The sequence below is a fragment of the Mya arenaria genome, chromosome 3 (genome assembly GCF_026914265.1).
Source record: "Mya arenaria isolate MELC-2E11 chromosome 3, ASM2691426v1".
Lineage (NCBI taxonomy): Eukaryota > Metazoa > Mollusca > Bivalvia > Myida > Myidae > Mya > Mya arenaria.
In genome coordinates this window covers 32121450-32135832 of record NC_069124.1, presented here as the reverse complement: position 1 = coordinate 32135832, position 14383 = coordinate 32121450, and the positions used below count along the sequence as shown (strand labels likewise).

The following is a 14383-nucleotide window of genomic DNA, read 5'->3' as shown; positions in this document are numbered from 1 at the left end:
ACCTTTGTTTTATAACCAGAGTTTGATAAGGTGATAAGTTTCATCAAACACTTCGACAAACCTGTTTCTAAAACAATGTTTTGACAGTGCTCCGTCAGACAGCCATATCATGAAAAGGTTTGTGGAAGTATTATTATAAGAAACTTAACTCTCAATCAAAATTTGGTAAAAGACCAAAGGCAGGGCTCTGTAAGCGGCATAGACTGCGCTATGTTTTATTGAAAATGGTAAAGAAAATGAAAAATTATCATTGTTTTAAGTCTTCAATCGAAGCAAAATATTGCCTTCCGATGTAGCATTTATGACACAATTTATCACGTGGTAAACACACTGATCTTGATGATAAAAACAAACAAAAGGGCCATGATGGCCCTCATGCTCACCTGATTGGACAAATTATTATTATTATTATTAACTGTAAATGAGTTTAAAACATAATAATGCATTAGCATTAGAAAAAAAAAAATGGCATCAACTTGTTGTATATTGTGTGCCTTTAAAATTCTCAGTGGATTTTTTGGGGGGTAAGACCATTTTCTCATTGTTTTGCAACATATTTCAATTTACATTAAGATTTTTTCTATACTTCTATGCTTTAGTTCAAAATTCTGTTCTTGTCTCTTGAGGGACATTCAAAATATTAGTGTAGATAAATTCCTTCCTAAAATATAATAAATGCAATGCACGAAAACATGAAACCTCGTGAAAGTATAGTTATCAACTGAACATCAGGATCATCATCCAGAGAAAAAGAATGATCCTTTTTATTAAAGTGTCTGTCCGTGAAAGTATAGTTATCAACTGAACATCATGATCGTCATCCAGAGCAAAAGAATGATCCTTTTTATGAAAGTGTCTGTCCGTGAAAGTAAAGTTATCAACTGAACATCATGATCGTCATCCAGAGCAAAAGAATGATCCTTTTTATGAAAGTGTCTGTCCGTAAAAGTAAAGTTATCAACTGAACATCATGATCGTCATCCAGAGCAAAAGAATGATCCTTTTTCTAAAAGTGTCTGTCCGTAAAAGTAAAGTTATCAACTGAACATCATGATCGTCATCCAGAGCAAAAGAATGATCCTTTCTCTAAAAGTGTCTGTCCGTAAAAGTAAAGTTATCAACTGAACATCATGATCGTCATCCAGAGCAAAAGAATGATCCTTTTTCTAAAAGTGTCTGTCCGTGAAAGTAAAGTTATCAACTGAACATCATGATCGTCATCCAGAGACAAAAGAATGATCCTTTCCTGAAAGTGTCTGTGGAAATCAAGTTACCTTAAATTGCTACAATCAGGGGAGAACTAATGTCCTATCAATAATGGAACAATTACTTACTCCCAGAAATGCCTTGTCAGTCAAACTACAGACATATTGACAGTACGACGCTTCGTAAAATTGAATTGACGGTTCCTCTGAGGGGAATTAACTAAATTAAGCTATCACGAAGATTGACATTTGTGAGCAAAAGCAGTTAAAATTTCATCTCAGTTTTATTGCAACTCAAATAATTGACTACAGGTTTTGAAAGTTTTCCCTCGATTTAGAAATGTTAATGATCCCAAAACCCAGTTCCATTTCTGCAAAATGCGCCACGTAAGGGAATGTTTTTATTTGCTGACATAAAATATTTAGTACAATACCATTAATAGTACCCATCGAAAATCTTGTAAAATTCCAGAAGCCATCTTAATAGAATCTAACTGTTTTCAAGAGAAGTTTCAGCCTTCAATAAACTATTTAAACACAGATGATTCTGATGCTGTAAAAAATTACATCAAGAATATGACAAAACTTCTTTAAACACTGACGATGCTGATGATGATAAGAATGACATCGAAAATAATTATGACACAACTTCTTTGATAAATAGAGGAGCTAACAAGAATGATAAAACAAATATTGTTGGACTGACATTCTATGTTTTCAGACAGACAACGGTATGGCAGTGAATTCAATTTACTACATCTGTAAAGGATTTTCTCAGTCAAACAAGGGATGTAACTTTGCAGTATGTACATCTGCATATTGTCTCTGGCCATATGTGTACCAAGTTTCATTCAAATATCATTTTGTTTTCGTAAAACAAGGGCGGTATAAGTAAAACATCTTAAGTCATTTCTTAACTTAAGTCGATTTCAAAAATATTTCAAAGTCAAATTTTAAGATTAATACAATTGTTTTTAACTTAAAATATGCATATAACATAAAACTAATCAAAATATAAAGTATTTTAGAAATTAATGAGTTATTATATCATATGACAAGGGAGATTCTTAACTTAGGAATATGATTTAAGTTAGGAAAATTTCAGCTGTTTTATGAATACAGGCCTAGAGGAGCTAACCAAGAGTGCAGCAAAGCCAACAACAATGCTCTGCTGTTTTTTTAGTAGGACAAAGGGTATCACTCAACAATGTTAAGGCTAGAGTTACGACCCTTGCTTTACATGTGCGTATTGTCACTGGTAACATACATACCAAGTTTCATGGTAATATCTTGAATAGTTGATGAGACCACATCAAGGCTTTCGCAATAACCCAACTTCCATTGGTTCAACAAGATTGCCATGGAGCAAACGCCTGAGCTCCTCTGATATAGAACCAGGGGCATAACTTCAAAATCATCACAGCCAGAATTATGGGCCTTGCTTTACATGTGCATATTGTTACTGGCAACAGGTATACCAAGTTTCATTGAATATCTTGAATGGTTATGATTTATTGCTAAGGACTAGGATTGCTTAAGTTTTTGGATGAATTGAAGCTGCCAACACTGATATCGCTGATATCGAAACCATGGCTATCACATTTATGCCAAGACTTTCTCTTCAAAAAACAGACAAGGTAAAACTGATCTGGTATTTCCTTACAAAAGAGCTCTCATATATTACAAGATAACCATAGCAAATTGTGTCTGACATTTACAAATTGTTAGACCCATCTTATAAATCAAATTTTTTTAGAGGTTGGCATTTGCGGAAAAGGCTGTATTATCCCTAAAACTTATTCAAAATGCCTATTAAACTAATTGAAAAACGAAGCTCTCTTTTAAACCCGTTCTTTTTACTTTAAAGGGCAACGCTGTATCATTTTCCAGCGATTTTCTTCTTTTTTTAAAGCTCAATACATTCTGTTTAGATAAACCAAATACTTGCTAAACCATACAGTCCTATTGAATGTTTTTGTTTACATCAATATGTGCAAAGTAGCCAACCAGACAATGGTCAGAGCCTAGATTTCACTGTCGATAATGGGTTGGCAATCACAGTATAAATGCTTATACGTCATTCAACAACCTGCCTAAACAATCTGCTTTTAAAAATAAAACCGTTCAATGCTTTCTTTATTTAGATAACATGAAAATATCTATAATGAGTACAATATGAATTGTCTCTTATTTACTGACCTTTTCTACAAACATTTGATTTTATGGTTCACATTCAACTTCAAGAGCATATCCATTTTATCTCAATATATTTTTTGATTTTTTTGTTCAAAATAGCTTCATGCATTAAATGAAGGAGCTGGTGCACCCTTAAGAATTTAGAAATGGGTAAATATTTATTCAACAAATAGATTTTTCATTTCTACACAAATAATTTTGACTTCTCGAAACATGATTTTTACAACATATATTGGGCTGATTGTTCAGGACTTTGTTTAAGTTAACAACGTGATAAACAACATTGTTGTTAACTTTTAAATTTGAATTATTTGATTTGAAGTTTTTGTCTGATATTTGAATATTTAGTATTTCAGTTATAAACATTTTTTCCAGGCTAGTGATAGGACTGTCTTTGGCACAAAATGTCAGTAATCAAGAAAATAATTAGGTCTAACAAGAGCAGTCACAGACTGCCATAACCCCCACCGAATTAAGAACAATATCCATTTTGCCTTATGACAAAGGATTACAATTAAACATTGGAAATAATTTAACTCAAAGAACACTGCACCCAGAGTTATGATTCTTTTGCAATGAACTTCTCCTAAATTAGATATATTTGAATATGAAGTATGAAGTAAATACCTCAAAGTTGTGCTCCTGACAAAACACAAGTAAGAAAATTAACAAAGGGCAGTAAATAAAAAATACTGCACACAGAGTTATGGTTCTTGGGCACTGCATTTCTCCTAAATTAAATCTGTCTGTATATAAAGTTTGAAGTTAATACCTCAAGGACTTTTCAAGTTTTTCAAGTTGTGCTCCAGACAAGATGGCCTGGACGCACACACGACTACCATTACTATATCTTCTCCGTCTTTCAGCAGGGGATAATAAACTAGTGTATGGCTGGTAACAGTTTGGCTTTTAAGATATAGACATGTACACCACTTTTTTCTTCATCGCACAATTACCTGGCAAGATCCAGAAAAGCGTCCATTCCGGTGAGGCGACTGTCCACATTACTAACAGCAAGCTTGTCTTTCAGGTCCATCTGACCGGGGTGAATGGTGACAACAAGAATAACGCCGATGATGATTGCCATGAACGTCGTCCCGAAGTAGTAGATCAGCGTTCGAATGCCCATGTGGCCGCTTGCCTTGGCATCGAGAGACGATACACCTGCGAACAAAGTTTCATATTTAGAAAAAAAAGAAAGCAAAAACAAGTCTAGAATAATTTTTCTTGTAGGATATTATGAAATCTGAATAAATGGGATTTCTGTTTGCAATAACATCTCTGTTAATAGGATGTAATAAAGCAATATTTGCATTTAACAAATAATTATCACTCCATATCAAGCAATTGAGTCTGTTTAATACAAGTTTTAAAAAATAGAAAATTTTACATTAAATCAGACATTTGAGGATGTTTACCTAAATCCACACTTCTCAAATTACATATTTACATACTGCAGTTTCAATTACGTTTTCATAATAAAATGAAATGAAATATCATTGTATGTTGGGTGTCAAAAGGACACATTATCAAGTTTTAAGGTTAAATTATTTTATAGAATAACGATCACTTTGTCAAATAATTGTCAGGCAAAGTGATTGTCAATGGTTTTATGTACTTTATAAGGTTAGCTTCTGACCGAGCCTTAACCATTGTTTGTCACCCTTCAATGTGACAATGTCTGGCGGCTAGACTGCCCCTCGATTTGCACGAGTGTATGTGTACTCCTGTTGGAGAGAAAAAAAGTTACAAGCATATTTAAGTCCAGGTTTACCTCCCTGGACAAGTAAAACAATTCTTGAGATAAACTTAAAACTATAACTAATTTCAAACAAATAACAAGAGCGCTTGAGAGCAAAGGCTCGCCTGTTGTTTTTCAGCTAAACAAAGGTCAGAACTCAATAATTATTGAAGCCAGGGGTCGTATTCACATACATGTCTAAGCCTCAAAGGTAAACTAAGGACACAAGACTCAGACTTTTGGCTGTAAAACGGTATTCACTAGTGTTTCTGAGATCAAAATTTGAGTCCAAAGTCTGAGTCTGAGTCTCAAACGCTGAGTCTATAATTTAGAAGCTTTGCAACCTTCCAAGATGTCAGCTGGACATAGAGCTATTGTTAGAAATCCTATTTATCAGAGGCAAGTGCCACTTCCTTGTGTTTTCAGAGATGGGAGCAACCCGCTGGAGGACCTGAGGGAAGAGGAGATCTTTGCCCGCTATCGTTTCCGGCCAGATACGATCTATTTCATTGTGGATTTATGCCAGATAGCTTTTTGGGCTTTGCTGTACCTGTATGTATTGTCTCTGGTATTATGTGTACCAAGTTTCATTTGAATTGGAAAGGCTTTAGAATATTACGGCCAAAATTATGGCTTTTCATGCTAACGCTAATGGACGACATCAAGGCTATGACAATAATATTTAGATCATCATAAAATCATTAACTACTATTTTTGGCAAATCAACAATAAAATTAACTTGTACACTAAACAACAATTATAAGATGAGAAAATATTGTGGAAAGATTTATTTTACCCAAAGTCGTAATGAAATAAAATAAATTTGTGATCAAAATAATGTGAAAATCCTGAAGTGTCTGGGTATTAACTTACTGACATAAAAAGCAAAAGATAAACACATAATGTTTCCATATGAAACAGTATTTTATAGAAATTTTCTTATCAGTTTAATTATTTATATTACACATCATACAAGGTATCAGGCAAGTCATTCACTTTTATGTAATATGATTCATCAGTTCAACTGATGCTATTGTGATTAAGCATCAGGCCAAGACTAAAAAGAATTGAGGGCCTAAGCTGACCTACAGTTTGAGGGGTGGGTTGGTAGGTAGGTTTTTTTGTTCTTTTATATTTTCCTCCTTCTACCTTCAGTAATAAGACATGATAAACAATGAAGAAGCTAAAAAATCATTCGGGTGCAACTTAATCCAATGAAGCGGATACAAAATCATTCGGGTATCAATAAACCAAAAAATCAATCGGGTGACAATAGCCAGTGAAAAGGCTAAAAAATTATTAGGGTGCCAACTACCAAAGAAGAGGCTAAAAATAATGCGGGTGCCAATAAGCAATGAAGAGGCAAAAAATAATCCGGATGCCAATAAGCAATGAAGAGGCTAAAAAAAATCGGATGCCAATAAGCAATGAGGAGGCTAAAAATAATCCGGGTGCCAATAAGCAATAAAGAGGCTTAAAATAATCAGGGTGCCAATAAGCAATGAAGGGTCTAAAAATAATCCGGGTGCTAATAAGCAATGAAGGGGCTAAAAATAATTCGGGTGCCAACAAGCAATGAAGGGGCTAAAAATAATTTGGGTGCCAACAAGCAATGAAGGGGCTAAAAATAATCTGGGTGCCAATAAGCAATGAAGGGGCTAAAAATAATCCGGGTTCCAATAAGCAATGAAGAGGCTAAAAATAATTCGGGTGCCAACAAGCAATGAAGGGGCTAAAAATAATCTGGGTGCCAATAAGCAATGAAGGGGCTAAAAATAATCCGGGTTTCAATAAGCAATGAAGAGGCTAAAAATAATTCGGGTGCCAACAAGCAATGAAGGGGCTAAAAATAATCTGGGTGCCAATAAGCAATGAAGGGGCTAAAAATAATCCGGGTTCCAATAAGCAATGAAGAGGCTGAAAATAATTCGGGTGCCAACAAGCAATGAAGGGGCTAAAAATAATCTGGGTGCCAATATTAGCAATGAAGGGGCTAAAAATAATCCGGGTTCCAATAAGCAATTAAGAGGCTAAAATCCAGGTAACAACTACCAATGAAGGAGCTTAAAAATCATTTGGGTGCCAACTACCAATGAAGGGGCTTAAAAATCATTCGAGTGCAAATATCCAATAAAGAGGCTTAAAAATCATTCGGGTGCAAATATCCAATAAAGAGCCTAAAAAAACATTTCAGGGCCAATTACGAATAAAGGGGTTTAAAAATCATTAGGTGTGAGTGTTTTCTGTGAGGCAGTCGGATAAGATTAAAAAAAACTTTTTTATTAGTGGTCTTACAAATATAAAACATTCAATCGTGTAAAACTTTAGTGACAGCTTCGTTATTAACTATTTTAAATGCAAATTATTTTGCTTTTGTATAAGACTTTGCATTAATTGAATCTGATTTTATGTCACTTCATGTCTAGATTTTTTGCACCAAGCAATAATCTGTTACCCGGCAAAAATCAAATATCATCCGGCTCAGACATTCTATCCCTTTTAAATTAAAAACTGCATGTATAGCAACAAATTCAACATTCAGGCTTAAATTTTACTAAATGATGAAACAGCTATACAAACCAGGGCCCATCAATAAGATATCTTAGTTAGAAACTTCACGCTGCTTAAGAGTGCTTGAGGACCCCTAAAAAGTACAGGCAGAATCTATGGATAAATGTCCTTACGATATTTTTATTAAAACACAGTTTAGGCCAAAAACGGGACAGTTTACACAAAAAACGGGGTCACTCCTAAAACAGGGTCATGCCAAAAACGGGGTCACTCCTAAAACTGGGTTATGCCTGGAAATTAACAATTTTAAGCCTTTTGATCTTTAATGAAACAGCTAGGGCCCTCAGATGCCATCTTATCATTTCAAACCGATAGCAATGCTATCTATTGAAAGTGATGCTGAGACAAAGTTTATTTGAAGTTGCAGGCAAAACATTCTGACACTTTCATTTCCAACTCCACTATTATATTTAACTGAATTGTTTTTATCCAATGATATTTTGGCGAACACACATTGATAAGATAGTGACATCAACTTTACTACAAAATTATAAAGTATAAAGAATTACATAAAGGATTATAAGCTTAAGGCTGCACTCTCACAGATTGACTGTTTTGACAAAAAGAAATCTTTTGTCTTGTAATCACAAATGAGCCTATTTTTCCGTAAATGTCTGGAAAGCAGTGATACAGGATTGCTGACAAAATGAAAGATCAGATAGCATTTTTTCATATTTAAGTTCCAGAATTGATGTTTTTTAGCTAAAAGCGTTACTAACGCTTTAAGAAAGTATGGAATTTTTCGGCAGTTTCCTAAACGATTGAGATTTGTTCTAATGTGAGTTATCTTATATGACTGAATTGAATGGATTGATACCAAAATCAGCCAATTCTGAGACAATTGTTTTAAACAGGGTCAAAACAGACAATCTGTGAGAGTGCAGCTTTGATATTAGAGTTCTAAATGTACTTTAATATAGTAATTTATCATGGTAAAAGCCCATAAATATTTTGTTTTAATTCTCAAAAATTGAGAAACCTTAAAAATTTATGACATGAAAAACTAAAACTGGAATAATTTCCATTAAAGCATTTACAGTTCAACTCTCGCATAATAGCCAATTTGTGATAATTCGTGATAAATTAAGACAATTTTCTCATAAAAGACACATTAAGTGCACTTCATCTGCCAAACTATAATTTAACCCAGGTGGTTATAAATAATTGCATGGTTGTAAAATATGTTTTACTGTTAACTTAAGTTAATTGCATACATTCAATACATAACAGTGAACAATAAAACTGGTACTTAATGTGAAACTTTTTCATTTTTTATAATAAAAATTCAGTTCCTATTGATGCCAAATCGTAGAAAGACCTATACTATTGCAGGTTCAGCTGCTGGAATTTGGATACTAAAAGGTTATGGGGGAGATAACTGCAGCAAAAAAACTTAAGGGAGTAAAACATCTTGCCAATAGTAAACACTTGTTGAATGGCTTGTTGGTAAATAGTAAAAAAAATATTTGCCCAAGTTTGAGAAAAAAACAGTCAACTATTGCCCGAGCCAAGTTTTGACTATTGACCGACCAGCCATCTAAGAAAAAAGTATTACATGACAGAAGAATAGTTGATCATAAAAGTTCCATGGCATGGATCAACGTGTACCTGATACAAGCAATTAATACTGTAAATAATATTTTGAGTGGCTTCCCTTGTTCATAGGCGAAATGTAAACATACACCTTTCATATCACTTAACCTTGATGCACACTTTGATTTAAAACTGGAATTTTCAATTTAAGAAATATTATACATAAACTTTCTTTTTTTCCAATCATACTTAATTTATTATAAAGCATTAAAGTATAATTGAATTAGTGGGTTTCCTCCAGGTGCAGTTACCCCCACAACATAACACCACACTCTTGCATTACATGTGCCAATGAGAGTGATTAATTTAATGGTGTTATAACTTGTTTTACAATCGTTGTAAAATAAATAAGTTTAAACTAAACTTTTTTCTCTTATGAGTGTGTAGCTAAATATGCAATGAACAAAAAGAAAATAATTTACCAACAAGAAAATTCAGAACTATTGACTGCCTACCAAACTATTGACCGGTCATACAGCAAAAACTATTGACCAGTCAAGTAGCAAAAACTATTGATCGGTCAAAAAGCAAAAACTATTGACCAGCGATTTAAATAGGAAGTGATGTAATAATGAGGTTGAACATTATGGAATATGTAAATGATATACCTCGATTGGGGCCAATAATGTTTAGAACTTCGTTAAAGTTAACAACTTGATTCAAGACTTTTAAACATGAAATATTTTACTATTAGCTTACATATTTAAAGAAGTACATTTGAAACAGCTGTATCTAATCTTGTTATAAATACAGTATATCACAAGTGTATCCATAGTTAACAGTTAACAACGATGATGTTAACAATGTTGTTAACTTTAAAAAAGTTCTGAACAATCAGCTCATGTTCAAGTAAAAAATTTATTTCGCCAAGAAGAAATAGGTCATACAGGAAATATGACAGGGGCACCTAGGCGACTATAAATGAAAATTTTGCAAGACATTCATCCCCGCCCACATCCTTTTTTTTCCGCAGGCCCTTAAATTTTATTGACTCAAATAAAAATGTAGAACTGGCGTCTGTATTTGCGTATCAGTCCAGTACTGTTTTGGAATGGCGTTTATTCATACCAGCCAGTGTTGATGTAAACATTCACATGTAAAAAAAGAAGAAGAATTGTTACAATGGGGTCCGTGGTTCCTCTAGAAATACATTTTTATGGTCCCTTATGCAATAAGGAAGAGCATGAACACATATTTAATGGTGAATCGGTCATCTAGTAAAAAAAATGTAATCCCTCGTCCCCATTTAAAAAAAAATGAATTATAATCTATCTTTTAATTCATATGGGGTCACCAGTCTTGTTTTTAAGGTCAAACATACTTTTAAGGTAATTTAAGTTGTTTTTGTTGAATAGAATATTTGATAAGATACGAAAACAATGATTATTTTTGATATTTTAAGAACCACTTCTGTTTGTCGGGGTTCAAATGTACTGTTTAGGTTTGAATTCAACACCCGAAACAGTTTTAATGACTGTCAAACATTATCACCTCAACTAGTGCAATTTTTAACAGCTTTTTGGGGAAAGAATGTAAGTTGAGCTTCAGAATAGTTACATTACTGAAATGACTATGAATCATCTTTCAAGTCTCTATTGTGAGGCTGACATCCTAATTATAAGCCATCAATTTGTAACCTGCTGTGCTGTTTACTAAAACTTAATTCAGCAATTTGAAATTTGCATAAATATTCAACCCAGGTGATCAACTACTTACTTGTGACCATTACTTAATGAAGGGTTTAAAGCTTCACTCTCTCAGATTGAACGTTTTGATAACTATTTTTATTTTTTGTCTTGGAATGAACCAATTTCTCCGTAAATATCTGCAAATTAGTGTAAAAAAATCTACTGACAAAAGATCAGATCGCAGATTATCATATTTCCGTTCAAAAATTATGTTCTTTGGCTTAAAGCATTACTAATGATGTAAGAAAAATGCATAAAACATCTCTCTCTTTTTTAACTTAAATATGAATATGTGCAATCTGATTTTTTGTCAGCTGTCTTATATCACTGGTTTCCATGCATTTTCTTATAAATTGGCTCATTCTTATACAAAAAAATAAAAAGTTGTCAACACGTTCAATACTTGAATAAATGCCAAAAAAATTTTTTTTTAATGTATTATCATCTTTAATTTATTTGACTTAAATGATCAAAGCAATCTGTACCTAAATCATATGTTTTTTGTTTTGTTTTTATCATTAACGTTGAATGAGTGGTAATGTTCTAAAATTAAATGCTTTTTTGCAACAAACTATATTGTTCACCTTAAATATTATACAAGTGGGTCAAAATATCAGCAAACCCCATTTTTGATAAAAAGTTGAAGTTACTAATTTATCAAAATAAATCACACAATTTAACAACTCCATTAATCAAAATAATTCACGAAATTTTATAAAATAATATGACAAATAGTAATGGATATAGTTTTAAACGATGATGGCTATAATTACTTTGTCATTTTATGTCCGACAATTAAAAAACATAGAATAAGGAGTGGATGCAAACAATCTTCCATTTTTCTCCTGTTCAAGGGAAATAACTTGACAAAAATTGGAGCAAGAGTTATGGGCCTTAATACACATTCCCATATTGTCAGTTTACAGATATACCAAATTTTATCTGAATATCTTTGTAAATTTTGAGAAACAGCCTAGGTCAAGGAACGGTCAAGGTCAAGGAATGGCCAAGGTCGATAACTGGCTAAGGTTGAGGAATGGCCAAGGTCAAGGAACATCCAAGGTAAAGGAATGGCCAAGGTCAAGGAACAGCCAAGGTTAAGGAATGGCGAAGATCAAGGAACAGCCAAGGTCAAGGTACGGCCAAGGTCAAGGAACGGCCAAGGTCTTTTCTTTCCAAACAAAAGACAAGCTTAAAATGTGGTTTGCAAGTAGAACACTAAACAAAATACTTTTCTTTGTCCAATGAAAGAGTAATTTAATTTATACAAAAAACCTGAATATCAAAGGAAATGCACTTCATCAAACCAAGAAAACTCAGTAACGAGGTACATCATGAAAAGCCATTAAATTAATTGTTGGCATGTTGATTAAGAAATAATGTTGACATGTTTTGTAATTCTCTATGATTGATAAAAAAACTTTTCCATCTATGATAGCAATATCAATCTGGGATAGTGATTATATTCTCAGAACTATAATCTTGATGATATAAAAACATAAAAGGATGACTGGCATTGTTAACATTCATACCAAGTTAAATTTAATACGTCAAATAGTTTTCATTTTATGGCAGAAACTAATGCCGAATTTTACATGCTGCATTAGTCATGAAATAGCACTACAATACTAAAACAATATCAAGGGGGAAAATACAATTGAGCTATTCTATACTTAAAAAAACATTAGCACTAAATTTGGATGCCAATATTGGTCTTTTTAGCCCACATTAATTTTATCACACACATATGCAACCAAAAACAACATCAAGCCACTGAGGAAAATCTATTTTTTTTTTGGCCATATAAATACACAAACATCAAAAACTGCTGTATAAACAATTAAGAATAGTAAACCAATTTACATACCCACAATTAAACTGGAAACAATCAGGGGTAGAATTAACATCTTCAAGGCCCGCATAAGGATCTCTCCCGGGAAAGCTATCAACTCGATTGCCATTGGTGAGGGCTCTGCGAGACGAATGAGGGAGCCCAGAATTACGCCCATAACTACGCCCAATATTGTGAGCACCAGAAGTAGATTTTTTCGACACCATCCTAGGACCTGAAATAAAAAAAAATGGACAATTGTGAGAAACAAGTTTATCTTGTATACTAAATATGTGTTTCCGGTTATCATCTCAATGACCTTTATACCAGCCCTGGGAAGATCATTTTCCAACCTCAATGAAAAATGTGTCAAACACAACAAGCCAATTTAAAAGAGCTTAATGCATAATTTTATTTTCTATTTATGATGTATCAAAACAGGGGAAAAAATGAAAAAGAAAAAAATGATATTGTAGAAATAAACAAGCTTTGGTCTTCCAACAGACCGACCGACATGTGCAAAGCAATTATATAACCCCTCTGCTTCGAAGGGGGGCATAATTAAACTAGATGTTCACTGAAAACTGATACTTCAACTCATGCATTTAGTGACATATAAATTTCTACTGTCTACTATATAAGAAAATAAAATATGGACAATCAGAAAACCTTTTTTCAGCTTACAGTCACACTGACCTTGACCTTTGACCCACTGACCTCAAAATCAATAGGGTTCATCTGCTGGTCATGACCAATAAGCCTACCTAGTATGAGGTCCCTGGGTCAAAGCGTTCTCAAGTTATTGATCGGAAACCGTTTTTCATGTAAAGGTCACACTGACCTTGACCTTTGACCCACTGACCTCAAAATCAATAGGGTTCATCTGCTGGCCATGACCAATACACCTACCAAGTATGAGGTCCCTAGGTCAAAGCGCTCTCAAGTTATTGATCGGAAACCATTTGGTATTCGATAGGGTTCATCTTCGGAAACCGTTTTTCATGTAAAGGTCATGTAAAGGTCACACTGACCTTGACCTTTGACCTCAAAATCGATAGGGTTCATCTGCTGGTCATGACCAATACACCTACCAAGTATGAGGTCCCTGGGTCAAAGCGTTCTCAAGTTATTGATCGGAAACCGTTTTTCATGTAAAGGTCACACTGACCTTGACCTTTGACCCACTGACCTCAAAATCAATAGGGTTCATCTGCTGGCCATGACCAATACACCTACCAAGTATGAGGTCCCTAGGTCAAAGCGCTCTGAAGTTATTGATCGGAAACCATTTGGTATTCCGACCGACCGACAGACAGACAGACCGACCGACCGACCGACCGACCGACCGACCGACAGGTGCAAAACAATATACCCCACTTTTTTCAAAAGGGGGCATAAATATGGACAATCAGAAAACCTTTTTTCAGCTTACAGTCACACTGACCTTGACCTTTGACCCACTGACCTCAAAATCAATAGGGTTCATCTGCTGGTCATGACCAATAAGCCTACCTAGTATGAGGTCCCTGGGTCAAAGCGTTCTCAAGTTATTGATCGG

General features: G+C 34.0%; 1 protein-coding gene across 3 annotated transcripts in view; it reads right to left on the bottom strand.

Annotated features, from left to right (window-relative positions):
- LOC128227629 (excitatory amino acid transporter 2-like) overlaps positions 1–14383 on the bottom strand; it is a 54090-nt gene that overhangs the window by 18424 nt on the left and 21283 nt on the right. For 2 of the 3 annotated variants that reach the window (XM_052938339.1, XM_052938340.1), the window contains exons 3-4: positions 12862–13060; positions 4358–4565 (exon numbers count right to left, since the gene is read on the bottom strand). In XM_052938339.1, coding sequence (XP_052794299.1) covers positions 4358–4565; positions 12862–13060 — 407 coding nt within the window. Of the gene's footprint in view, positions 1–4357; positions 4566–5019; positions 6879–12861; positions 13061–14383 lie in introns of those variants that run through there. The other variant, XM_052938341.1, reaches the window with a different exon arrangement.